This window comes from Mustela erminea, chromosome 4, assembly GCF_009829155.1.
Source record: "Mustela erminea isolate mMusErm1 chromosome 4, mMusErm1.Pri, whole genome shotgun sequence".
Lineage (NCBI taxonomy): Eukaryota > Metazoa > Chordata > Mammalia > Carnivora > Mustelidae > Mustela > Mustela erminea.
Window position 1 is genome coordinate 2616302 of NC_045617.1, and position 26869 is coordinate 2643170.

The window sequence follows — 26869 nt, forward strand, 5'->3', positions numbered from 1 at the left end:
CCGTGCTAGACTAGGGAAGCTTAATTAAAACCCAGAAGCTTCCGCCGAGTCGTTTTTAGACTCTGAAAACGATGTGCTGCTAGACAGCAGAGCTGAGGCGCGGCGGGCGCCAAGCCGCTCCAGACCCAGGGCTCCGCGCCCCGGCTTGCTTCCTGCTGTCTGCCTTTTTCCTGCACAGAATTTCAGCTTTGAGGTCTGTCTTCTCCCGAAGTGCCCTGCACTACCGTGCGCTGCCCTGAGGGTCTCCACCAAAGCCCAGGGGATCCAACAACCTTAAGCAGTCTTGAACCCCCAGGGCACTCCAGTGTCCTACTTAGCGCTTTAGATAAGAATCCCTCCTTAGGACTTTAGATAAGAATCCCAGCTTATCCTGGAGAATTAGCCGCAGCCCGGCTGATGGCTGGCGTGGAGCCTAGCCCAAGAGGCTCATTTACAGCTGCTGGGGAGTGTGTGTGCTTTTTGGGGGACAGCAGGTCTATTAACTTGAACTGCTGCATTTTCATTCGTGAATGGAGACTTTGCGGATCAGATACGCACTGCCTCGGAATGACCTTGCCATGCCTGCTCTACCAGGGCTGCCTCCCCCTGCGCGGACCGAGCCGCGGCGGTCGGGCTCAGGCCTACCGGCGGGGGCTCAGGTGGGTCTTCGTGGTGTCACCACCACTGCCCACACTCGGTGGGTGCCGGGGTCACGCCTGAGTGACAAGTGGCATAAGTAGAATTTAACACGCTTGAGAATCGTGCAGGGTGCTGATTTTCGGCGCAGTACTTAAAAAGCAGACACATTAGCTGGATAAGAGAAAACTTAGAACTCTGATGATTCCGTGGGTGTTTCTGACGAGGACGTTTGAGGGCTTTTTCAACTTTCTCCGGGCGGCTCTCGCCAGCGCACTCTCCAGCGGGCAGCTGACTCACGCACATTAGGGGATGGAAACCAGCCTGAGTGCTGGCTTGATCTTAAAAAGAAGAAGACGGTAAGCCCAGCGCAAGGCGCTCCCACTCCGCAGGCAGGATCTCGCCGACAGGATGCGGGGTACCCCCTTTCACAGTCCGTTACCCTTCAGCACAGCCATGCACTGAGCTCACGTGCTTAGAAAGTTCTCCCTCTTATTAACGTTTAAGTGCAAAGAACAATTTTTCTGTGTCCTTGGTACTTGAGGGACTGCCCAGCACAAAGGCAAACTGCGTGCTGTCCTCAGTTAAGCAAAAGTGGTTGGAGAATTCCAACCAGGGAGCCCGTCCCGGAGGCTGAGCGGTCTCGTTGTCGCCTGCAGACTCCCCCGGCGTGCCCCCCAGCGCCAACGCACACCATCTCTTCAGAGGATTCAGTTTCGTGGCCTCGAGTCTGGTCCGGGAGCCCTCGCAGCAGGATCTGCTCAAAGCCGCGGTTCACCCCATCGTGCAGGTAATCCCCGCACCGCCGGCGGCACGCACCTCCGCCAGGTGTGGGCGGCGGGGCTCCAGCCTGTGTCCACGTGGACGCAGAGCCGGGCGGGGTCCCGGGGTGCTGGTGCCGGGGCCAGGGGGCCCCGCTCTGCTCCCACCCTCCCGGGCGTCCCCGAGTCTCCTGGTGAGCAGAGCCGTGCCTCCGACCCTTGCTCTGCTTCCACCTTCATGAAGGGGAAAGAGTTCTGGTCAGAACGCCCCTGGGGTGTGTCTGTGGCTGCGGCCCCCACAGGGGTCAGACAGGCGCGTCCTCGCTGTGTGGATTGAGTCAGCTCCCCCAAGAGACTGGTTGGCTTTGTGGGAGCCGCTTCCTGTTCTGAAATGTACTGTTGGGGAGATCGATTCAGATGACATTTTTAGAAGGAGTTTTCCACCCAATAAGTGAAACCAGATGCAGAGAATTCTAAGAAAGAATTGTGATTGTATGTTATGTAAGGACAAAGTCAGGGAAGATGAGGTGGCATTAGATTTCCATGTATCTTTCTCCGGGGCCGTTAGGGAGCCCACAGTGTGTCTAACGGGGACACCTGACGTGACAGCGTACGCCATGTGCCGTCGTGAATGGCGGCTAAGTGGTGGTTTTCTATCTGTGCTCTCAGTGCATGGGTGGAGGCTCATGCACACGGCAGAGGGGGGCTGCGATGGGACATCACGGGGTGTGAGCCCCTGTAGATGTGGACACCAGACACTGCTCCACCTCAAGCATCAGAGCCACACACTCATCGCCGGCAGCCTTCTGTGCTCCCGCCTCCAGAGTCTCAGACTCTGTGTTGGATGGTCTGAAAACTAAGCTCACGCCCAGAAGGTTAAGCTTTAGATCTGGAGTCATTGCTGACCGGCTGCGTGACCTTCACAACCCCCTTATCTCCTGGGCTCGCTCTGTGGCCCCGGTGCGCCATCCGGGCCCCCCCTTGCTGCCCGTGCCCTGGGTGCCTCTGCCGCGCGAGCTCTGACAGCAGCCCCGTCCTGGGCTCTCTCCACAGCAGTTACACGGGAACAACATCCACTTCAGCGACGGCTATGAGATCAAGGAGGACATCGGGGTGGGCTCCTACTCCGTGTGCAAGCGATGTGTGCATAAAGCTACGGAGGCAGAGTACGCCGTGAAGGTAAGAGCACATACGCGCGTGAGCCGGCCAGCTTCCTCTCTGCACGCCGTCCCACAAGCTCGAATAACACGGACTACAGTTTGCTGTGACACTGGGTTACCCGTTCAAAACTTATTTTGCGGATCATGAATATTTTCAGTTTTATCCAACATTTAAGTACTGACCACCTTTCGTAGCTTTATGTACAGTATACCCTGGAATGAAAGATTTGGGTGCTCCGTATTTTGGAAAATACAACTGGGTGACAGGAGCCGTGTTGTTTGAGGGGGTCGGGGGTGGGGGTGAGCTACAGTCACCAAAAATTAAATCAAAGAAATGTCTAAGGCATAAACCGGTAATGTCTATGCAGACTTAAACAGAGAGCTGGTGGTAGATAGTAATAATTATTCAGAATCATCTAGAACCCAGTCTCTACATAATACTCTTAGCTTCTGTAATTACTGCTCGATTTGATATCCGATATGGAAATCCCAAACACCAGGTTCTTAAGTTTTCTGGTTGGTGATGTGCACTAGAGCAAAAGCTTCTGGCCAAAAGTATAACCTTATTTATGTAAAAAGTGTAAACTGTGCATTCTCTGCACAAGACAGCCAGAGATGCTCTAATGCACACTGACCTCGGGACTCTGGAGAAGATGGGTCCAGCCTGCGGCATCAGCAGGACCAGACCCAGACGTGTCTATACCACGTGGCACCAGCGTGCCCTTCGCCAAACACTGGGGCACATACGGAGCATGTCTGGCAGTGGCAGGGTAAAAGGAGCCCTTCCTAAGCTCAGAAGACATTGTTCAAAATGACGCCTGCCGGGGGAGGACCCCATTCCTTCACGGGTCACCTATGCCCCTTGCTTCTTGCACTGAGAAAATGTTCAACTCTGTCAAAAGAAGAAAGAAAAAAAGACACGAGCCCCCCCATACTAGCCCTTTGGTCTAGTTTGGGTTGGAAATTGCTGGCTTGTGGACAGATGTACCCTGAAGTCCTCCAGCCAGAAAGAATGAAATACAGGGTTGCAAAGACAGCCAAGCACCGAGAGTCTGTGCAACCCCGTATTTCAGCAGGACTGACAGGACCCCGGGGAACCAGGGGCGTCGCCAGCAGGGACCCCTGCAGAACGGGTGTGCGGGGCTCCGTGCATTTCTGAGACTTGAGCTGATGAGGAGTTTCGTGTCTCCTAGTCCCTGGGAGCGTTCTGAGGCGTGCGTGCGTGGAAGCCCCGGGTGCCTGTGGAGACGCTGCGCCAGAGGCGGGCGTGCGCCTGTGGTGGGCCCCAGGCGGGGGCTTGCATCCGTACCCCGGAGTGTAGGGCACACACGTCTCACGTGCGTGTGTGGCCATCGGGGAATGTCTTCTGCCTCGGTCGTTTCTCAAGGAATTCATGGCTGAATTCCTAAGCCATGTCAGGAGACCGGCCGCAGTCCTGGAGACAAGGGCGGCTTCCAGGGAGCACAAAGACACGGCGCATTGTCCGGGTGGCTCCATGCCCACGCTGCCTTCCAGAACACAGCCGGCCTCTGTGAGGCCGCTCAGCTGCGTTTTGTGCCTCTGAAAATAAATCTCCCATTGACAGAGGCGGTGGTGTGTTTCCCGTACTGTCCCCACGGCTGGCGCCCTCATAAATGCACTGTCTGAACTCGGCTTTGTTCTGTGGCTTCGCCTCTGTCCCCACCACTCGCTGAGGCCACGCTGCACTGGGAACTTGGGGCATCTCAGCCCAGGGCCCAGAAGCCAGGCACAGGGCCGTGGCCCGGAAAGCCGGGTCCTCCTGTTCCTTCTTCCGAGCCCTGACGCTCCCTGGACAGTGAGCTGGCGGACTTGAGGATTTCCCCAGCCTCCCCGAGACCGCGCTGGGTGGTGATGTGTTGCCTGTAAGGTGTTTAAGTTCCGCACGCGCAGGGAGGAGCTGGGCCCTGCACCGCGCAGCCCCCGCCACCCAGAGGTGGGTCGGACGCCCGTGCCCGCTGCTTGCTGGGACGGCAGCAGTCAGGTTCTGGGTCCCGGTTTGGGTTTGCTTCAAAGGAGAAGGAGCTGGCGGGCGTTTCAAGGCAAAGAGCTCCGTTTTCAGGATGGACCCACACGTTACCAAAATGGAACATCCTACAGCTCGCTCCTCTGTCTCGTCAGCATTTTCCAGGTAGAACATAATGGAAATATTCTTTGGCCTTTTTCTGTGTCAGCTGACCAGTGGGAGAGAAACCGTGTCCCCACTTGGAGATAGAAGAACTTGTAAAATGAAGAATGGCTTTCAGCAGCCCAGCACAGAGAGCGCGGCCTTTAGTGACTTGGCATGCGAGCTGGACCTCTGGTCAACAGGCGTCCCATTGAGGCCCCGCTGCTGAGCTCAGCCCCGCACCCCGGCTCGCACGCGAGCCCCCAGCAGACCCGGCCGTGCAAATTCTCGCATGCGCGAGCGAGATTCTCGCGTGCACGCTGCCTGCATGGGTGACTCAGACCACCCCACTGAGTAAGGAGCAGAAAAAGGTTTGCAGCCACCTTGATGGACAGCAGGACTGTGGCCAGGGGCAGGGGCTTCCGCCTGGGGCATTCATACTGAGTGGGGGGGGGGGGGCTGGTGCTGCTGCCTCCCCGGGGGCACTGCAATGTCTGAGGCGCCTGGTTTATCATGCACCGAGGCCAGGAACGCAGCACAGCGTCCCACACGGGATGGCCCCTCCCGCGGTCCTGGTCCCTGGATTTCCGAGCCCATAATGTCAGCAGTGCTGCGGCTGAGAACCTCAGCCTAAAGCATCCTTTGAGGCAGGGGGTAGGGGCGGCTGTCTCCTGCAGGTGGACTCCAGCGGGCTGGAGTCTGGGAGATGAGGGTGGTGGACGCCTTCTCTGTTTTGCTTCTGCTCCTGGTCTCAGGATGACATCGCAGGACCTTGGGAGCCCGGTGCTTCCTGCGCTCGACTCGGGCAGGGCAGGCCCTCTGGCGGGCGCAGCGGGAACTGCCAGGGCACGGCCTTCCCCGAGGAGGGCGGGGTCCACCAGGGGGGCCTCCTGGAGCGCAGGATGCATTAGCTCTCACATCTTGGAAATATCACCGTGTTTTGCTTTAAGCTTATTTCTCTGTTTTATGGGCTCCTGATTTTGCCGCTATAATTACTCTGTCATCACATTAACGACCTTGAAGGCCGTATTTAAACCTCTCCACCCAGTGTGTCCCCAGTCGACCAGAGTGACGGGTTTGCAGTCACCCTGCGCGGCAGCTTCCTGTGCAGCATTTCAAGTGCGTGGGGCAGGCCCGGCCAGCAGGCACCAGCCTTTAGCCCCGTGAGTGCTCGCAGTGGGGGCTCCGTGCTGGTGCAGAGTCTGAATCCCTAGGCTTGGTCCTTCCCGCCCACTCCAGCAAACAAGGCTGGACCCGCCGGGATCTTGCACCGGGAGCGCCCGGCCTCGGGCAGTGAGGCAGGGGCCCCTGTCCTCCTCGAGGGCCCACTGCGGGCTGACTCGGCGTAGGCTGTCCCTCCAGCGCCCGCCTAGTGCTAAGGCACCGGATGGAAAAGCCTCTTCCCTCTGTCAGCACGTGACAGCTGAACTGATGGCTGTACATTCTTCGCCCGCGGAGCCACTTTCCAGAGACAAACGGCTCGCGCTCCCGTGCACAGCCCCAGTTCAGCTCTGCGTTCACAGCCAGCCCGGGAAGGCCGGAGAGGAGACGCGGGTGTGCAGGACTTTAAATAACGTGACACCGAGCCGCACTGACGGCCAGGCCTGAGGGCACCTTCTGTTTAAAATAAGGGCAACAGGAAACCAGGGACGATGTGCAGAAGGGACCGGGTCTGAGCGGCAGGTGAAGGGGAGAGGTTTCGTTGAACAGAAAGAACCGTCCGTGTCCTCCCCACGGCAGGTGCTGTACTTGCTGCACGTGAACTGCGTAAGTGCGTTGTTGGTTTCCGTTCTGCTTTGGAGTCTTTGTGGCTGGACGTGTTGTCGACAGCCCGGGAAGCCAATTCGTATCAAAGGAAGAGTTCCTGGCGTTGTGTGGAAGGGAAGGTGCCTCGGAACCTATCGGAGCTCATTTTCCGTGGAAAAGCTGCCTTAGTGTCCGTAAATGTCTCAGCCTCTCAGAAGCCTGTGCAGGTGCCTCTCGAGAGAGTTCCGGACGGCGTCTGCGGACTGTGACTGGGATGTGTCCTGGTCGCAGGGCACGGACCTCACGTGCACACCCCTGGTCCAGGGCACGGACCTCACGTGCACACCCCTGGCCCCAGGGCACGGACCTCACGTGCACACCCCTGGTCCAGGGCACGGACCTCACGTGCACACCCCTGGCCGCAGGGCACGGACCTCACGTGCACACCCCTGGTCCAGGGCACGGACCTCGCGTGCACACCCCTGGCCGCAGGGCACGGACCTCACGTGCACACCCCTGGCCGCAGGGCACGGACCTCACGTGCACACCCCTGGTCCAGGGCACGGACCTCACGTGCACACCCCTGGTCCAGGGCACGGACCTCACGTGCACACCCCTGGTCCAGGGCACGGACCTCACGTGCACACCCCTGGTCGCAGGGCACGGACCTCACGTGCACACCCCTGGCCGCAGGGCACGGACCTCACGTGCACACCCCTGGCCCCAGGGCACGGACCTCACGTGCACACCCCTGGTCGCAGGGCACGGACCTCATGTGCACACCCCTGGTCCAGGGCATGGACCTCACGTGCACACCCGAGGGACTGCTTTTGCTATTTCCATCCTTGGTTTCGAGACACAAACATCAGTGGATTCCTAAGGAGCCAACAGTCCAACAGCTGAAGCTCGCGGGCCCAGGAGCCCCAGGCATGAGACAAGTCGGACTTACGCACATTCTCTCCCCCGGTTCTGACAATGGTGATGACGGCAAACGGCGCTCGCTGTCTGCCACCGGACTCGACGTGCTCTGCCTGTTAGGTCCGATGATGGTCATGGCACCGTGGGGGACGACGTCACCGTCGCCGTGGGGGCACAGAGACCGATACGTCAACAACGCAAGGACACTCAGCCCGCAAGTGGGAAAGTCACCGACATCCGAGCATACACACCCGTGACCTCCCTAGGGTGGGGACCTCGCTTCTAAGGGCTGGAGTCCGAAAGCTGCACTCCGGCTCCCCCCAACCCCTGCCTTCTGCGACCTCCAGACCGGGAAAGCCTGAGAGCGCCACACAGAGCAAATGCGGCTGGGCAGCAGGAAGGTCACAGCCCAACCGCGGGATCTGCCGGGAAAATGCGTGGTTTTAGTGACCATTTGGTTCCAGTGAAGGTGTAACTGGAGAAAGCGGAGGTGCCCATGACTCTGGGTGCCCATGCATGTCCGCAGGGGGCTGGGCAGGCTGTCCCGACATGGAGCCCATTTTGTGTCCCCACAGGCGGTTACAAGAGCCTCTGCACTCCTGTGCTCATGCTCTGATGTGGACGCTGGAGCCACCAGAAACGCAGCCGGACGGAGACAAATGTTTGACATGAATAGAGCTTATTTTTAGAAGGAAAACTGATGGGCACGGAAATGTTCATTTTTTCCAGCAGGAAAACTCAGAGTCCTCTCGCTGTGCCATTTGCTTAAATCAACTGTACGGGAGAAGTCGTCTGTGAAATCCTGTGAACGGCCGCATGCCCGACCCCCGTGTGCACTCCTGACATTGGTCCTGGGAGAAGCTCGTGGAAATGCCCCGCCTCCGGGGCACGCAGCAAGCCGGGGAGCCCCTCCTCTGGACGGCCGCTAGGCCCACTTCCCCGCAGGACTCAGTGTCCCAGGAGGGGAGCACCGGGGGGGAGCCTGGGAAGAGGAAGCTGGAGGGGTGCAGAGTCGGAAGAAAAGCTGAGGACGGGAAGGCTCGTTTCCCGACGCCTCTTCCCACCCCTCCCCGGCTCCGGCAGCCAGGAGTACAGATGGACGTGAGGGGAGCCTGGCGGGCTCCGCGGGGAGAGCATGCAGTCTCGATCTCAGGGTGGTGAGTTCAAGCCCCACGCTGGGCACAGAGCTTACCTTAATAAGTCACTGATCGACCGATTAAAAGGAAGAAAAGAGAAATGCTCCTGATACGTCCATCCCCACAAGCTTCACCAGCAGAGAGAGCCCACTTCTGCCATCCGTTGCGTCCCGCGGGTGCTGACTTAGCCCCGTAGGCATACAGCTTGCTGCAGAGCGACATGGCAGGAGGCTCGTTGATGGGCCGTTGGGGGGGGGGGGGGGCGGCTAACCCCGGGCAGTGTCCTGCCTGCTGTCAGTGGCCACTGGAGGACAAGAATGACCGGGACGTTCCTCTTGACCCTTTGTGGTTCTGCCGGCTCTCAGCCCCAGCACGGAGGGGAGAGCGGGCCCTACTTGTCACCATGCCGCCCCGGAATTCCTTCCTGCACTTGTAGCCCAGTACTGTTCTTAGAATAAAGACCTTGATCCACCGGCGCCTTCAGAACTAGAAGCAAGTCGATCAAGGGCAATCCTGGGAAAATGACCCCACAGAGAAGAAACCCATTCCCTGCCGTGTCTAGACGAGCGCTCAGAGCCTCTCTCTGGGCCCTGCCGTCCCCCTGCAGAGACAGCAGCCTGAGCTCGGGGACCAGTAACCCTGCCTCATGGCTCAGCGTCTCCATGAAGACTCTTCTTCTGTATCTTAAAAAAGTGACAGTGATAATTCCAGAAACCAGTTGGTGGGTGAAAGCAGCCAGCACTTGCTGACAGTGGTCAGGCTCAAGAGCCCGGGTGTGAGCAGGACGTGCTGCTATCTGGACCCCGCGTCGGCCCTGCCCGGATCCGCAGGCTGGTGGGGAGCCCGCGGGCCGGCCGTGGGAACTGTGCCTCCGCGGGCCTCGCGGAGGACGGGTGTCCCCTCCCCCCGCACACCCACCCGTGCTCCTCCCTGAGCAGCTGCGGCCGCATTGCCATACCCGGCCTTGTCCTCGGGCTTCAGGTCAGCTCTGCCCCAGGGAGACCCCACAGGAGGAAAGACGAGTCCCCGGCCCCGTGGAGGGCCCTGTCTGTGCAGTCCCCCCATCTGGTCCTGTAACTGGCCGCTGGCAGGAGAGGGAAAGCCTCCTGCTTCCAACTCCATTGTGAAGGTGACAAAACAGATTTAGGCTGAGAATACGCTGCTTTTATTCTGAAGTTTTATCCAAAAAAATGAATCGACCATTCATTTTTTTAAAATCCACTAATGTGGGGCGCCGGGGTGGCTCAGTCAGTTGGGTGTCTACCATCGGCTCAGGTCACGATCGCAGGGTCCTGGGATCGAGTCCCGCATCGGACTCCCTGCTCAGCGGGGAGCCTGCTTCTCCCTCTGCCTCTGTGCTCTTCTCTCTCTCCCCGATAAATAAAATCTTTCTTTAAAAATCCACTAATGTTTTTTAACCTTCTCAAATTTCAAAGAGAAGGTTACGGCCCCCAGAGCTCAAACCACCCGTGGGCCGTTGGCGCAGAAGGGATCCTCAAACCGCGCTGGCCGGCCCGCGGTCAGAGCCGCGGAGTCCGGAACCCCACGGCTGAACCGGCCGCCGGCACGTCTCTCGCGGAGGCCGGGCTGACCTTCCAGCCAGCACGTCAGTGGCGCTGCCCGGGGCAAGAGGAGGAAAAGGTGTCAAGCGAGGGCACTTAACTTGCCGCTTGTTGACGAGCACAGGGCACGGGGCTCGCCGCGCTGGCGGAGCCTGGCTGGGGGCTCCTGTGCTGAGCCGGGGAGAGCAGTGTGGGCCCGGGATGATCTCCGAACAGCGAAGGGGCAGGACGAGGGCGTCCAGGGCAGCCTCCCGCAGTGGGTCAGCACTGCCCAGCTCGCTGTTCAGCTCAGCGGAAGAGACAGTGTCACGCAGAGCTCCGCTCGGAGTGTCACCCGAGAGAAGGCACAGCCCATCTCCGTCCTGCTCGGGCGGCCGCTCGTTCTCCGAGGAGCCTCGGAATTCGGCGAATCTTCCCTCAGGAGAGGCGAGGCTCTTCCGTCCTGAGCGTCGTCTCTGACACACACGCCGGGGATGTGGCCTCCCCACCGGCTCCGGCCCACGGCAGCCGCAGCAAGGGCGCAGTCAGCCACCTCCGGAGGGACCAGCCCGTCCCTGCCCCCGCGGCTCCCCTGTTTGAGGCGCCCATCCTGCCTTCAGAAGCCATCTGCTCTCTTGGGTGGGGGGTTTGGCTGTCACCCTCGGACGTGGGACACAGACGCTGGGTGACAGAGGGGAAGGAGCGTTTGCGTGTCTAAGCCACAGCGGCCGGCTCGGCGTGCACACCGGCCTGGGCGTCTCCTGGGGGGAACCACGCACTTGGTCCCACTTTGGGCCTGTGTGTCACTGCACGGTGAGGCCGGGAGCTGGAGGCTCGTTTTGGACAGAGCAGAGAGCGCGGGCCACCCACACGGAGCCCGCCATGGTGGCTGAAACACCTGCCGCTATTTGGTGGCCTGAGTGAGCCCCCAAGCCCCCTTCTCTCTCCAGCCCTGTAATACCTGGGAATTCATGTCTGAGGCTCACGCTAGTTGGGACAGAGGATGGCTGTGAGCGTCTAGGTGACTGTCACTTGCCCTGGTTGAGCCTCAGCTGGGGGGGGGGGGGAGAGGCAGAGACGGTCCGAGCGCCGACCCGTCCCAGAGCCTCACATCTGGCGCTCTGCTCGTTCCAGATCATCGATAAGAGCAAGAGAGACCCCTCGGAGGAGATCGAGATCCTCCTGAGGTACGGGCAGCACCCGAACATCATCACCCTCAAAGACGTAAGTGGTCCCCACGCAGCGGCGACGCTGCCCGGTGCGCACTTCCTCGCCCGGCCCTGAGGCCAGCGTGGGTTCAGGGCGGGTCTCTATACGGGTCAGCCACGGCCGCCCCCGCCGGAGTGTGTGCGGGAGCCAGGACCCACCGCGGGCCCCTCGAGATCACCCGGGAGCTGCTCGAGTTCCCGACCCTCCGAGGGCAACCCCGCCCCACCCCCGCACTCCCAAACTGGGTGGCGTGGGATATAGGGAGGTCGGGGAGCAGGTGCGAAGGCGAAGCCAGATGGGTTATTGCTTGGGGCCGTTGCCAAACACGGCAGAAATGGGGAGTCGGGGGTGGCTGAGACGCGGCTGGGTCAGATCTGAGCCCCCAGACCCAGCAGTGGCCGTGGGGTTCCTTCCAGCTTCCTCTGCCTCCGCCGGGTCGTGTGTGGTCCCCAGCCCAGGAGCGGGAAGGGAGGGGGTCCGCTCCCTCGGAAGCCCAGCGCAGAGCCCGGGTGGGGTCAGAGGCCGGGGGTGGGGCGGGGGCGGGGGTGGGGCGGGTCGGGGGATGGGGGGTGGGGGGCAGAGTTGTCACCTCACCACCTTCACCCTCGCAGTCCACGATGATGCCAGGGTTGTGATTTCGGGGCTCAAGATTTCGGGGCTGCCTCGACTTCCCTTTGGGCCCTGTCAGTTCCTGGACCCAGGGCACTGCCAAGTGCCGGTTCACCTCGGAGGAAAGTATGGAGCAAGGCCCCGTGTTAGCCTGTGAAAAGTGAACCGGCTTCCTCCCCGCAGGTCCCAGGCTCCCCTGCAGTGCAGCCCAGTGTCCCCGCCGTTGTGGGTTTATTTACGTGAAGGTCCGGAAGCAGAAACCAGCTCATCAGAAGACTTCTAAGCTTTTCAAAGCACTTTCATTCTGTTGGGGTGGGTGATTCTGAGCCAAAGACCCCATCATAGGTCCATTCTCAAAAGTAGAGCATTTTTTTGAGGCATAAATTGGAAATAAATGCACCAAAATCAACTTTACAGGCTGCACTGAGCTCAGAGTCAAGCAAATTGTTTTAGTGAATTGTTCCCGATGCATCACACTGATGCACAAGCTGAACACGACCTGTGTTTACATGCTCTGCCCCGTTCCCACGAGGTCCTCCTGACACCTGCTGTCCACTCAGCATGTCGAGGAAAGAGCCAGAGGAGAGAGGTTTGGGGCTGTTTAGTTCGTGAGAGTGAAGGTGGTGTGGGGAAGCTCCCTTGGTCAGCGCTTCCCCGAGATAAGAGCACTCCACGGTGTGGCAGATTCTGTCGGTCCGTCTCCCCTTCCTGCCCGGCAGTCCTAGGTCAGCAGTGCAGATACAGCCCGAGGGAGGGCCCCCGGGGCTGGCGCCGGATGGACAGGAGCCAGGCCTGCTGGGCCAGACTCCGCCTGCTAATGAGAGCCCCCGTGGCGTGCACGCTGAAGTCTGAGGCGCTGGGCTCTGGGCGGACAGCTCTGAAGGTCCCCAGGGCAGAGGAGGGACTGGAGCAGGACAAGCCATGTTAGCTCAGATCTGGCCCTTGCCGGCTCTTGGCCTCGCTGGCTCATTCCCTGCTTTGCTGCAGATTATTAAAGCTGGTTTTCCCTAAGGGCCGCATCGGGTGTGACGGCATCGGCCGTTCACTCATTTTCAACCAGAGCCTTATTTTCACACCGTGGGGAGCACGGAGCCCCCCGCCTCCGCACTGGCCGGTGCCGCATCCAGGGCCGCACTAGTCCCCCACGGCAGGCGGCAGGCGGCTGCGCGGGCACGGGGACCGCGGTGACCACGCGCTGCTCCGCCTCGCAGGTCTATGACGACGGGAAGCTGGTGTACCTGGTGATGGAGCTGATGCGGGGCGGGGAGCTCCTGGACCGCATCCTGCGGCAGCGCTACTTCTCCGAGCGCGAGGCCAGCGACGTGCTGTGCACCATCACCAAGACGTTGGACTACCTCCACTCCCAGGGGGTAAGCCGGCCGCCCTCCCCCGCAGCCTGGAGGGGACTCCCCGGCTTGTCCCGCTTCCTCCTGCGTCACCGCTGCCCCTCCCGTGTCTGAGATCCCTGCACACACAGTGTGGCCAGCAGCGAGCTAGGGAAACTAAGTTTGCCTGGACCAGGTATAGAGGAAATGTATCCGGGCTGATCAAGGGCCCCGTTGATCCACTGACAACGGAACTCTTTAGCCAGCGCCAAGGAATCCTACCGATGACAGAGACAGAGAGAACTGGCTTTGCCGGGGACCTCGCCGGGCTCCGGGCGCCGCCCCTGCTCTCCGTTCATGCAGCCCCAAGCTCTGATCTCACCCACTCCGGAGACCAGAGCGGACCGAGGTGAAGCGTCTCCCGGGGCTGGCCGCGCACAGTGAGCGGCGGGGCTGGGGCTCTCGCCTGGGGCTCCACTTCGGATCCCCTTGCTCCCAGCGCATCCCGCAACTCGGGCAGTGCTGTCGCTGGCCACCCTCCACTGTCCACTGTGCTCACGAGCGTTTGAAACGCGGCCACCTGCCAGCAGGAGGCTGTTCCTCCGGGACCACACCACAGGCCCTTCTGTGGTCACCCGGCAGTCTGGGAGTGCGAAGCGTTTCCCCAGGACAGTCAAACTCTACAGGAAACCCTGGGGATGATGGTTTTCCAGATGGGCTTCTGTTTCCTGAGGGAGGTAATGGGCCTGGCCCCAGTCTCCCGCTCCCCTGCCCACAGGGCCTCTGCCCGTGAGTGTCCCTTCAGCTTCCCTCCATCTCCTGTCCCTGGGTTTTAACAGGACCGTGGAGACGTGCAGGTTCCCGGCTGTGTGAGGGCACACGCGTGTGCTCACCATCAGCCTCCATCCCCATCAGAAGAAACGTCTGTGTGCCCACGTAGCTGCTTGGCTTTGAGACGTCAGGACGGCTTTTGCCAACCCCATCCCTTGTGCTCGGGACGCCCTGCACCTCCGTCCTCACCCCCACAGGTGCTGCTGTAGGATTCCGGTCAATCGCTGGGTCGCTGCCCCTGGGTCCCCTGCCCCCGACAGGGGCTGCGTGTCCATCTCGCAATCCGGGGAGCCCCTCACCGCGTGGAAGCGTGCTGGGCCCCCAGTGAACATCTGTCTGTAGAAATCATCTCGTGCCTGTCACCTGAACACAGCGTCACGTTTCCCCGTATGTGACTCTCTCATCAGGCCGGCTGCTTGCGTACTTACCCCAAAGAGCATAGCACCCGAGCCCCCCGGCTTGCAGCCGCAGGACCTGCTCAGAGTCACAGTCCCGAAAAGCCCCTTCTCTTCTGAATGCTCCCCCTTCCCCTTCCTGCTCCAACCCTGCCCACCGCCTTTCCAGGTGGTCCATCGAGACCTGAAGCCGAGTAACATTCTGTACATGGACGAGTCTGGGAACCCCGAGTCCATCCGAATCTGCGACTTCGGGTTTGCCAAGCAGCTCCGGGCCGAGAACGGGCTGTTGATGACGCCCTGCTACACGGCCAACTTCGTGGCCCCCGAGGTAAGAGCCCCGCGCCGGCCGGCATGAGCCGGCTCCTTCGGCAGAGGAGGGTGCCGGCGGTTTGGCACGTCGGAGTCACTTACTTAGACTGACTTAGCGGTCGTGTTAGAGAGGAGAAATGAGTCAGAAAAAAACCAGCCACTGACCTCGCTCAGACACAGTTTACTTTATCCTTCCCCTATTTGTAAGAGTTTTTAATGGTGACTCTTTTCTGTAAACCTGTTACCGAGCAGTAGACCATTTGGGTCAGCTCCACGCCACTGCCGGAGTTCCCGAGATAGCACAGGCGGTGTCCCATGCCCCCCGGAGGGGAGCTCACGGGTCCCCTGTGACCCTGTGATCAGAAGTCGATCTGCCGCTACACAGGCGGGGGAGGCTGCATGTTTGTGGGTTCCGTCATGCCAGGGTTCCGGTCCAGACGGTTCCCAGAGCGAAGCAAGCCGCGCTGCGGGATCTAAGATGAAACCTGTGGTGTTGCGCAGGTGAGGGCTCTCAGCCACTCCCGGAGACTCGGAGAGCCTCGGCAGCCCCGTCTCGTACGTCTGCCCCTTCTAGGCACCCTGGGGAAGGTTCCCCCAGGCTCTGACGGTGCTTCTGTGTTTATGGAGGCAAACCCAGGCCCTTGCTTTAAGTAAACAACAAAACCTGAGTGGCCGCTGGAGCGAGGCAGGCTCGGGGCTGGGGTTGGGCGTCGGGAAGGAGAGAGGATGTCGCATGCGTGCGGACCCTTCTGCCTGCTGCCGACACCGGGCCAGAGCGCTGAAGCCCACAGCAAGTCCCAGGAGAAAGGCGGCCGGCTCTTGATCTCAGCTCGGGTCTCGAGCTGAGGGTCGTGAGTTTGAGCCCCACGCTGGGCTCCATGCTGGACCTGGAGTCTACTTCAAAAAAGAAAAGAAGAGAAGAAAAGAGAAAAAAAGGAGTCCCCCAGGGACCTGGGAGTGGTCTGGAGTTGAGAGGTCGCTCCCGCGCTGGTCATGGGGAAGGCAGCAGGTGCCGAGCCAGGATACGGGTGGGCACGGGGCCCACACGGGTGGGCTTGTGAGGCCACTTTTAGGTTACCAGATGCTACCTGTGACCCCCTTCAACCCAACCTGCTTATAAGCCTCTGTTACGGTCTTACTTGATCAATATTAATATGCCTCGATTTTAGCAATTATAGAATATCTTACATTGGTATATTACTTTACCATTTACAAAGCCCTCTTACTGAGTTTTTACTTTTATCTTCGGACGCCCCATGAGGCACACAGGGTAGACATTGATGGCCACACCGCGTGGATTAAAAACAACAACCACCACGTTCAGTGTGTCCAAGGACTTTGGAAGGTCACTGAGCTGGTGACGCGGGGGTTTGAATGACGGACAGTTAATCCGCCGGTATTGGCTGCCACACAGCGGCCTCAGTGATACAACGGCGGGAAGACGGGACCCTTGCCCTCGTGTCTAAGAAGACTGAGCTCAGCTCTCCTGACCATGTCCGTGCTAACCCAGGGACGTGCATCACCCCCGCGTGTCCGCGCCGCCCGCTTTGCTGTCATCAACTACAAACACGTCAGAGGATCGCCCTCCGTGGAAGTCTGTAGTCCTGGGACTCATGAAAATCTTCTGTGTTAACTATTCCTCAGAAAATTGAACACAGGATTAGCATGTGATGCGGCCATGCCAACACCCGACGACACTGCCCGCGGAGACGCGAGCAGCGGTTCGCCCCACGACGTGCACATTATTCCCAATAGCCAGAAGGCAGAAGCGGCCCCAGTGCACCTCAGCGGCTGACTGGGTGCACGAAATGCGGTGTGTTCGTACGAAGGATACTGGCCTTAACGAGGAAGGCGATCGTGTCCCACACTGCACCAGGGATGAAGCTTGAGCACGTCGTGTTGTTTGATGCAAGCAGAAAAGCCAAATTACTGTGGTTCCACCCGTATGAGGTCCCGAAAGCAGCCGAATCCACCGAGACAGAAAGAGGAGGGTGGGAGGCGGGGCCGGGCGAGGGGCGTGGGGAGCGGAACGGGGGCAGTTTCAGTTTTGCGAGAGGAAGGAGGTCCACGGAGACGGTGGGACAGTTGACCTGTGTCCCGAAGACCGATTAAGATGGTACATTTTATGTTGTGTGTACTTTGCCAGCATTTTTTTAAAGTTCTGCCTTAAAAAGTGAGTGTTTTCAAGCTATCCGTCACGTGTCTGGCAAGAACCATGGTTCGTGTGTGTGCGCTGGTCTTTGGGGATCCCTGTGGCAGGGCGTCAGTATTGACTTGGTGCTAATAAACGATATCCCCCCGTTTCCCACCTGCCCAGCTCATGGTCTCCTCCGAAGATCACACTGTGACCTTGAACTTTCTTCAAGTGCTCATCTGCCGTCTGCTCTCCCCCGTCCAGGTCCTGAAGCGGCAAGGCTACGACGCAGCCTGTGACATCTGGAGTTTGGGGACCCTGTTGTACACCATGCTGGCGGGGTAATGCACACCTTCCGTAGGCGTCCGCTCGTGATGGCGAGGGCGCCCGAGATGTCGTGAGGCAGGCGTCCCGGGGCCGTCCCTGAATTCAGCCCAGGTCCCCCCTGCCCCCGTGCACGGGTGGGGACGTACACTCGCAGGGCTTGGGTAAACGCTTCTTAGCCCTTTCAGAACAGCTAAAGAACAGGTTTCAGAAAGTTGGTCATAGGTTTTCTTTAAAATGTATGTCTAGAAGTTGCGAGCTGAGCACAGAGCTGAGCCCATCAACACAAACCCGCCTCTGACCACGCGTCCGCGTTCTCCCCGGCTCGTGCTGCCCTTAAGAGGGTGCAGCGTCTTCTCTTAAAAACATCCCCTTGAGTTAGGAAGCCCCCATGAAAGCTTCCTGCCAAACAGCACCTCCAGGAAGGCCACCAGATGAGGACAGGCGACTGACTTACGAGGCCGCCAGACGAGACAGCCGGCCGTCCAGGAGGGCTGGGTGTGCTGTGTGCACATCCGCTTCCGACCCGCGGTCGTCCCCCAGCAGCTCTGCTCCTGGCCTGACTCCTTGACCTTTATGGGCGTCGCTTCCCTCACTTTTGAATGAGAAGAGGCCGCCGTGTGGTGTTCCAGGCTTCCAGCCCGAAAGGTCTAGGGTCCTAAGAACCCCAGGGAGACCCATGTTCTTAAGTTTATTAGCTATTTCTGTGGCCTTACTGCGGCATCTTCATGAGTGTCCACAGTGAAGGGAGGCAGATGTGTGAGCCTGGGGCTCTGCCTCGAGGACCACAGTAGCAGGGAAGGCATCCGGCCCTTCCTCATGTCACACCGCTGCATCGCCCTGCGAGTCGTCTGATATCCACATTGTCTGCACATAAACCCCAGATCACAGACTCGGCCGCTAAAGGAGGTGCCATGAGGACCCCATAGAATTCCTTTTTTCCAGGCGTGTATGGACACACCCTGGTTCATGCTGGGAGCTGGCGGAGTAACTCACCGTGGGGTGGGTGGGGACAGCATCTTCTATGTGTCTGTGTAGGTCCCTGCAAGCGTATGATTCTACCCGTTGTGTAGTTGAGTGTTCAAAAATTAATTTATCAGAGAACCAGAGTTAACAGATCAACCCTGGTCCTTTCAGACTCCAGATCCCGGCCTCTCCTCCGTCAGACCGCAGTCTCACCGCGGGAACCGAGTGCCCGGGCCGGCCACCGTAATGCGGTAGCCAGGGGAGCCAGGACCGGTCCAGGGACGCTCGTGCTTGGGTCCACAGGGCTTTCTACACTAGCCTTATTGACCTACACCATAGTCCAAGTTAGGAAGATGGACATGGCAAAAGAAATAAGTGACACTTTGCCATGACTCCTGAACTTGGAGCTTGATGGCAAAGAAAGAGCTATTCTTTTTAACAACAGAGAGGCAGGGCTGCCTGGGTGGCTCAGTCGGTAAAGCATCTGACTCTTGATCTCGCTCATTCTTGCTCTCAGATTTGTGGGTTCAAGCCCCATGTTGGGCTCCACGTTAGGTGTGGAGCCTACTTTTAAAAAAACAAGCAACAACAACAAAAAGAGACAATATCAGGCTATGAACTTTACTGTAGGTCATAAAATGGGAGCTGAGAGCGATGCATTCTCTCCTTGCGCAGATTTACCCCATTTGCAAACGGACCAGATGACACGCCCGAGGAGATCCTGGCACGGATCGGCAGCGGGAAGTATGCCCTTTCCGGGGGGAACTGGGACTCAATCTCTGATGCCGCAAAGGTGGGTGTTTCCCGCGCTCTTCCTTCTCAGGGGCGGAGGTTCTGTGTCAACCTTTGTATCTGGGAGGAAGCTAGAGGATATCTTTCATTTAAACAACTCAGTATTTTGTAGATTATTTTTAGCTTCTCAACTAAAAAAATATATATATATTTGCAAAACTTTGTTGAAGCCCTTTCCACATTTCTACTGTCTTGGTGTACTAGGGTTCTCCAGAGAAACAGAACCAATAGGACGTGGGTAAAAACAGAGAAAGACTTGTTTTTAAGAATCAATTCACAAGGCTGTGGAGGCTGATGAGTCTAACATCTACAGAGTAGGTCAGCTGGCTGCAAACTCAGGGAAGAGTTGCCATTGCAGCTTGAGTCCAAAGCCCATCTGCTGGCAGACTTCCCTTTCCTTGGGAAACCCTGGTCTTTTTTATCTTAAGGCTTTCAACTGATTGGATAAGGCCCACCAACATCAAGGAGGGTCATCTGCTTTACTCCAGGTTGATGGATTTCAGTGTTAATCTCATCTAAACAAGACTTTTACAGCAACATCTAGACTGGTGATCGGCCAAACGCTGGGCATCATGGCTTAGCCAAGTTGACACATAAAAGAACTGTTGTGCTCTTAGAGATGTTGCAAACTGAATGTCCTGAATGATGATGGACTGATCAGGATGAACTCTGGGACAGAGGTGTATTTCTCTTACTCTAAAACTCTGCACTGGGGCTTCCCTGCAGCTTCACTATATGTGACCAACCTTGTTTAAAGAGATATCAGACTTAGTCTTTTTCAGTTGAGATCATCAGTTCCTCTCTAGTTAAATAGTACATGATCACACAACCACGAGTATCAACAGTCTGTTTCCTGAGTTACTGTAAAATGACTGGGAAAGATGTAGACCATCTAGGGTTCTGATTCTATTGCTGCCATAGTCATCCCTGTGTGACCTCATACAGAAATGGTGGAGGGGATGGTGGAGGAGGTGGCAGAGAAGATGATGGAGCAGTTGGTAGAGGGGATTGTGGAGATGATAGAAATGACGGTAGAGGTGATGGTAGAAGAAATAATGGGGGAGATGGTAGAGATGGTGGTGAAAGTGATAATGGAGAAGATGATGGAGGAGTTGGCAGAAGTGATGAGAGAGATGATGGAGTAGGTGGTAGAGACGATGAGGGAGACAGTAGAGGAGATGGTGCAGGAGGTGGTGGAGGTGATGATGGAGAAAATGGTGGAGGAGATGGTGGACAAGATGGTGGAGGAGGTGACAGAGCTGATGGTGAAAATGATGACAGAGGTCATGGTGGAAGTGACGATGGAGAGGACGATGGAGCAGATGGCGGAGGGGTGATGAAGATGGTAGAAATGAAGCTGGAGGTGACGGTAGAAGAGACGGTGCAGGAGATGGTGGAGGTGGAGCTTATGATGAAAGTGATGGAGGAGATAATGGGTTGGCAGAGAAGATGGTGGAGGAGGTGGCAGAGATGATGGTGGAGGTGATAACAGAGGTCACGGTGGAGGTGTTGGTGGAGGAGATATGGAAGAGACAGTGGGGAGAATGATGGAGGAGACGGGCATGGTGAAAGAGGTGGTGGAGGGAATGGTGGAGAAGACGGTAGAGATGATGGTGGAGGGAGTGGCAGAGAAGATGGTGGAAAAGACGATGGAGGAGATGGTGGAGGAGATGTGGGAGAGACAGTAGAGAAGACGGTAGAACCGATGACAGAGGGGACAGTGAAGCAGGTGGCAGAGGTGATGATGAAGGTCATGGAAGAGGTGATAGGAGAGCAGAAGGCAGCTGGCAGTTAGGGAGCATTTCTTGTGTGTCAGACCCTAATGGTCCCAGTGCTCCCATCTGTCCATTCTGTCTCAAAGGAGTATAGGAATCGTCTAGTTCTGGCTCCCAAAGTAGACCAGGACTCAGGTGCTGGTGATTTCTTTAGGAGAAATTTTATGAGAAACCTTGGAAGTAGGAGTGGGGAGCAGAGAAAAGGTGTCGGGAAAGCAGTCAAGTCAAGTATCAGGATTGCTGCTGCAGGCAGAGGGATTCATTGCCTTCTGTGACCTTGATAACTTCTTCGTGCCCCTTCGCCACTGGATCTTCTGCCCCATCTGCCCCATGCCTTCTCCCCTCTCTGTGTTCCCCAAACATACGACAAAACCTCCAGTTCTCCAAAATCTGATGAAGTCTATGGATTTGTGTGTTGTTATTGCACATCTTGCATGTCCTGCATAGAAACGTTGCTTTACTATGAGATCTTAAGCAAACAAAATAGGTCTCTCTGCTTTCAGTTGTGTATGTGGAAAATCGGAACAATACTGCTTCCAAGAGTTATTTGTTCCAAGAAATTACTAAGATCAGTGTTACCAAATATTAAAAGGCATTCGATTTCTCTGTTTAAAAAAGAATATTGGATTAGTCCGTAGTATTTCTCTGTTGTGGTTTATGACCAAAAATTCTGTTGAATCACCATCTGATGTCCATGCTAACTCTTACTTCCCTGTGAAATGTCACGGAAATGCTAGAGGAGGGTGAGCAGGCTAGTAAGAAAGCACGGATTCTCATCATGGGTCTTCCTTGGGCAGTTGTTTGATCACTGTAAATGTCAGTGTCTTCATCTGCAAAACGGGGACAGTGACATTGGCCCTCTTTCCCCTAAGGACAATCCCGATAACTCTTTTTTTTTTTTTAAAGATTTTATTTATTTATTTGACAGAGATCAAAAGTAGGCAGAGAGGCAGGTGGGGGAGAGGGGGAGCAGGCTCCCCGCTGAGCAGAGAGCCCGATGCAGGACTCGATTCCAGGACCCTGAGATCATGACCTGAGCCGAAGGCAGTGGCTTAACCCACTGAGCCACCCAGGCACCCCAATCCCGATGACTCTTAAGAAAGGGCGCACAACATATGTGCAGAGCGTCGCGAACGCCATGGAGATGCACATACTTGTAACTGTGTGTGCGCGTGCGTGTGCATACACGTGTGCGTACAGTGCCACGAGTGAACGTGAAGGGAAGCTTTGTCTTCAAGTCACAGTCCTAGGAATCTTTATTGTGATTATCTTAGGTCACATAAGAAAATCATCCCTATGGGACATGAGCCCGTTGGACCCACGTAGTGGCTCCAGACGGACCGTTCTGTGGCTGGTACTGATTTGTAGCAAATGTCCGTGGCCTGTGCTGGTAAAAATGTCACCACATGCACTGTCATCGCTGCTTATATCTGTGGCTAGTCGTTCCCTGGCTTCTCCCTTTGGAAAGGTATCATTTTTACTAAAAGAGTAGTTTGGTAAATTACATGCACCGTCCAACATTTCTACATTTGATTTCTCTTTGCATATCAAACCTTTAGTGTGATAAAAACCTGAGGCGAGCCATCAAGGTGATGATCATTAAAATTCAAAAATCATTCATGTACTTTCAAAGCTGAAAGTAAACTTTGGACTCCCCCTCCCCTATCAGGGCAGAGAATCAGTTAGAACAATGGTGAGGCTTTGCCGTGGGAAGGATGAAGGAATTCGGCGCAGGAGGCTCTTTGGATCAGCTTCTGCTGTCATCCCTTACAGGATGTCGTGTCCAAGATGCTCCACGTAGACCCTCATCAGCGCCTGACGGCGGTTCAAGTCCTGAAACACCCGTGGATCGTGAACAGAGAGTACCTGTCCCAGAGCCAGCTCAGCAGACAGGACGTCCACCTGGTGAAGGTGCGGACCGGGAGCCATGAGAGCGGGATGCCGGGGGTGGGGGGTTCAGGAAAGTCGCCCTGATCCCCCACAATTAACCAAAAGTAACTGTGAGATGAGAACCAGATGGGGAACCAGTAAGAGGCACAAACAGGTCTCCCTAATTCATTTAGTTCTACACATTTGTACACATACAAGCAATCACACACGAAACTCCGAGTGAGTTACAGCTTCTGGTAACAATCTTGAGCAGCTTCACTGTGTGCCTGTGTGCGTGTGCGTGCGTGTGTGCGTGTGTGTGGCAGGCACATGTACATGTTTGGGACAGAGACACAGAAGGAGAGAGGGAGACAGGAAGTAGGAGAGACAGACTGACAGACAGATGGGGCAGGAGGGAGGGGGAGAGAGAGCGAGGTGGGGGGAGTCGCACATCGGCACCAATTCCAGGCTCCAGAGCCCTGGGTTCTAGAGCAGAGGTCTACAGACTTCTGCGCAGGGGCCCAGACCATGAGGGCTGGAGGCGTCCAGAGCCAGACATCTCTGCCGCTCCTCCTCAAATCCCCTGATGGTGCACAGACATGTGCTCCATGTCCATGACGCATACAGCCGGCAGGTGGCCAGGGGCAGCTGGGCCTCAGGAGAAGCCGGTCCATGGGAGCAGGGGCCCTGCACTGGGCCCAAGGGCAAGGGTCTGCCACCCCCGTCGCACACCGCATATGTCTCACTTCATTTTCCTGAGGCACTTCCCAGGGCACAGGCCTCGTGGAATCTGGCTAGACAGCTTGCTCTAGAGCATTCTGACATGTGAAGCCCCTGACGGAGACACAGGGCTGTCGAGGGAACAGAGATCAGGACACACCTGCCATCAGGGAGACAGTCTCAGTCCTAGGGATCCCGAGGTTTTCAGCAACAGAGTAGCAGGAAATGAACGGATCTGGGTGCGCCCTCGCCACCCGACGGTCCCAGCCTCACAAGGTCTGACCATGCGGTACAACTGTGGTCAGCGTCACCAAAGCCAGGCGTCCTCAGACCCGACCGTAGCCAGGCAGTAGTCCCTGCCCACCTCGGTCGTGGTGCACCTGCACCTGTGGTGCCGTGTAGACGGACTCACAGACGTCCCGAGGCCTGGAGGGTCTACACTGCCGGCACAAGCGTTTTCTGCCTCGTGTGCTTGGCGGAGGCTGCTCGGAGCTTCGTGGGGAGGACCGAGGCCACATCACTCCCGGGTCTCAGTCCTTGGAGGGTAAAGCCCGTCTTCTGAAATCCGGCTAGTGTGGTAAGGTAACATAGGGCCGGGATCCTGGGATCTCATCCGGAGGCTCCCTGAGACCCCCCGGCCACACACACAGTTTCAGGCAGGTGTGGGATGGTCAGAGAGCAAAACCGCTTTTATTCAGGAGGCCCGGAGCACGCGGGACCCTGCCAGCTCCGGGCGCCGTGGTGGGGAGACCGAGGTCCAGAGGCATCCGGAGGCCGCCCCCCTCGGGCGTGGGTGGGCGCCACAGTCACCGCCTTCTCCCTTCCTTCCCCAGGGTGCCATGGCTGCCACCTACTTCGCTCTGAACAGAACTCCCCAGGCCCCGCGGCTGGAGCCAGTGCTGTCGTCCGGCCTGGCCCAGCGCAGGGGCATGAAGAGACTCACGTCCACAAGGCTATAGTGCGAGCAGGCCCAGCAGAGCGTCCTGGGCTGGCGGCGCCGGCTGGGGCTCCCGTCCCCGGGCACTGCCAGGGTGACCGTGCCCGTCTCGAAGGCCCGGGAGCCTCTGCTCATTCCACGTTCTCTTGTTCAGCCTGGATGGATCCAGACCGTGACCTCTCAGCGCCTCGCTGTGCCCACCCTGCTGCCTCCCTGCCCCGAGCCGGCCCGACGGACTCACTTCACTGCACACCACCACGAGCAGCGCCTGTAGGGTTCCTTCGGGCTCTGTGGGTCTTTTATGATCACGGCTTATATTTATATAGAGAGATATTTTTTCCAATGATAAAGCCAGGAAGGGGGTCAGGTTTCCGACACACACGTCCCCGTGATTCGGGTGGGCGGACGCGCTGACCGGCTCCCCCCACGGTCCCCACCCGACCCCGGGGGGGGCTGGCCTCTGCGGTGTGGTGTTGCCAGGAGGACGGGGTCAGCACATGGCACCCGGGAGTAGACACCAGGTCCCCTCCAGTTGATCCAAAGAGCCCTCGTCCCATCGCCCATCTTCCAGACTGCGGTGCTGGGTGTTCTCTCCAGGTCGCAGACCCACATGGGGGAAGGGCCCGGAACCAGCAGGTGGCATCTTTGCTTTGGGGGCCTCTTTTGACAAGAATGGCGCGTCCCTGGGGAGGAGCCAGCGTCAGCCTGTGCCCCCTGCCCAGTGTTCTTGTCCCCCCACGGCCGGGGCTGCAGGGCTGGGGGTCCACGCCCCCACCCCGGCTCTAGCGGTGGTCAAGGCCGCCCAGAGGTTCTGAGAGCGCGCGTTGGGCCCGACGGCTGGTCGGCGGGTTGCGGTCTTCTGTCTGCCCCATGTGCTTTCATCCCAAAGCAGTGTTTTTGCTGTGTTTGCCTTCCCCTCTCTGGGCCGCAGGAGGTCCGCGAGCCCGGGCAACCCTGAGCTCTGTTGGTCCCTTCCAGGCGCAGTCCCGGCCCCACGGCAGCCGGAAGGGGACGGGGGGCCCTGCTGCCACCCTGGGGCCTGGAGAGGAACCAGAAGATGGGTGACCCGGGGCACCATGCACTTTGTAGAAGCTGTGCTTTTGTGTTGCGTTTGTGTTTCTGTTTTTCACCTGATGTTGTCGGGACATTTGATGTTTCCCACAGGGAGGGGCGCGCGCGGAAGGGGCTGTGCGCTTCTTAAATGAAACCGGGACAGGTGGGGCGCCCTTGCCAGACAGGAGAGGAGAGAGCGTGTGGCCCTCGGTGTCCTCCCCCAGCCCCACGGGGGGAGCCTCCGGGCCGGCCCAGGACTCCCCGCCGCCCTTGGCCGGGCGCGGGGCTCCGGTGGTCCTCCGCCGGTCTCACTCGGAAGACCTGTTCCGTCGTTCTTTGTTCCCATCTCAAGCAGCTACGCACCTCGAAAAGACAAAAACAGTAGCAACATGTGGCATCCTGGGCATAACTGCTTAGCTTGTTCCAAGTGTGCTTGGGCCTTAAACTGTAACCTCGTTTCAGAAGCGTTCCTTATTCTGTGAGCCTCTCTCGCCGCCCGAGAACCACCAGAAGGAAAGGTGGGGGCAGGGTCGCGCCTGGCTTCCGTCCCACAAAGCCTCCTGAGGCAGCTCCCGTATTTCTCCCTGGAAATTGCTTTTCCCCAAGGCCACAAAGGCTTGGTTCCCAACAGTTTTGTTTTAGGTCTGAATTATTTGATCTGTGATTAGAAGCTTGGGAAAAACTGGATGGCCCTTCGGTCATGGGTTTGCCCTCCCGGGAAGCCACCGAGGTCATCACACCTTCCGTCTGCTGCGGGGCCACGGCTCCAGGGCTCCTGCGCCGCGGTGTGCCGCTGAGCCGCTGGTTTGCTCACAGAGAGTCCCGAGTGCGGAGGGCGCAGGCCTGCGGACGGAGGAGTCCGGGAGCACCAGGGACAGGAGAGGGGCCCGAGGGCGCGCTCTGCACACCGCCGCCCCTGCTAGTCCCCTCACTCAGTGCCAGCGCGCACACAGCCGCACCTGCCACTCCGGGAGTCACAGAGGGACCTGGGGGCTCACCTCGCACCAAGTCCTGCCCTTAGCCAAGGGCGGGGGGTGGCAGTGGTGGTGGCAGAGACCCCACAGGCACCTGTCAGGATGAACCGACTCGACTTGAATGTCTGTCAGATACCGCCACTTGGCGCACCTTCTCCAGGACACAGCGACACTTGAAACCCTTCCAGAAAGTCAGCCTAGAGAAGTCGATACCAGAGCTGAAGCCCAGCTCCCAGGTCTTCAGTGGAAGAGCCAGGGGCTGTGCGTTCTGAGCAGTATCAGTGCGGAGGAAGGGTCACTTCCCCCTTTCACTTCCCCTGTGCGGGGCTCCCCTGCCGGCCCTGAGAGGCTCTGGCGGCTTCGCACAGGCGGCCAGACCGCAGGGAGTCAGATCGCTGTCCCACAGGTGATGGAACCATCCCCCTCTAGGTCATAGCCCCACAGACCGTAGAACCATCCACACTCCGGATCAGAGCCCCATGGACCATGGAACCATCCCCCCCGGATCAGAGCCCAAGACCGTGGAACCATCCACACTACGGATAATAGCCCACAGACCGCGGAACCATCCCCCTGTGGATCATTGCCCCACAAACCGTAGGACCATCCCCCTCTGGATAATAGCCCCACAGACCATGGAAC

The 26869-nt window shown here is 58.1% G+C and overlaps 1 protein-coding gene across 5 annotated transcripts in view; it reads left to right on the forward strand.

Annotated features, from left to right (window-relative positions):
• The window catches only part of RPS6KA2 (ribosomal protein S6 kinase A2), a 303443-nt gene extending 278179 nt beyond the window's left edge, over nucleotides 1-25264 (forward strand). For all 5 annotated transcript variants that reach the window (XM_032338508.1, XM_032338510.1, XM_032338513.1 and 2 more), the window contains 9 exons: nucleotides 1275-1405; nucleotides 2430-2555; nucleotides 11137-11226; nucleotides 13032-13190; nucleotides 14541-14702; nucleotides 17082-17158; nucleotides 18783-18900; nucleotides 22448-22585; nucleotides 24097-25264. In XM_032338508.1, coding sequence (XP_032194399.1) covers nucleotides 1275-1405; nucleotides 2430-2555; nucleotides 11137-11226; nucleotides 13032-13190; nucleotides 14541-14702; nucleotides 17082-17158; nucleotides 18783-18900; nucleotides 22448-22585; nucleotides 24097-24222 — 1127 coding nt within the window. In that variant the 3' untranslated portion in view covers nucleotides 24223-25264. The remainder of the gene's footprint in view (nucleotides 1-1274; nucleotides 1406-2429; nucleotides 2556-11136; nucleotides 11227-13031; nucleotides 13191-14540; nucleotides 14703-17081; nucleotides 17159-18782; nucleotides 18901-22447; nucleotides 22586-24096) is intronic.
• The last annotated feature ends 1605 nt before the right edge of the window (nucleotides 25265-26869 follow it).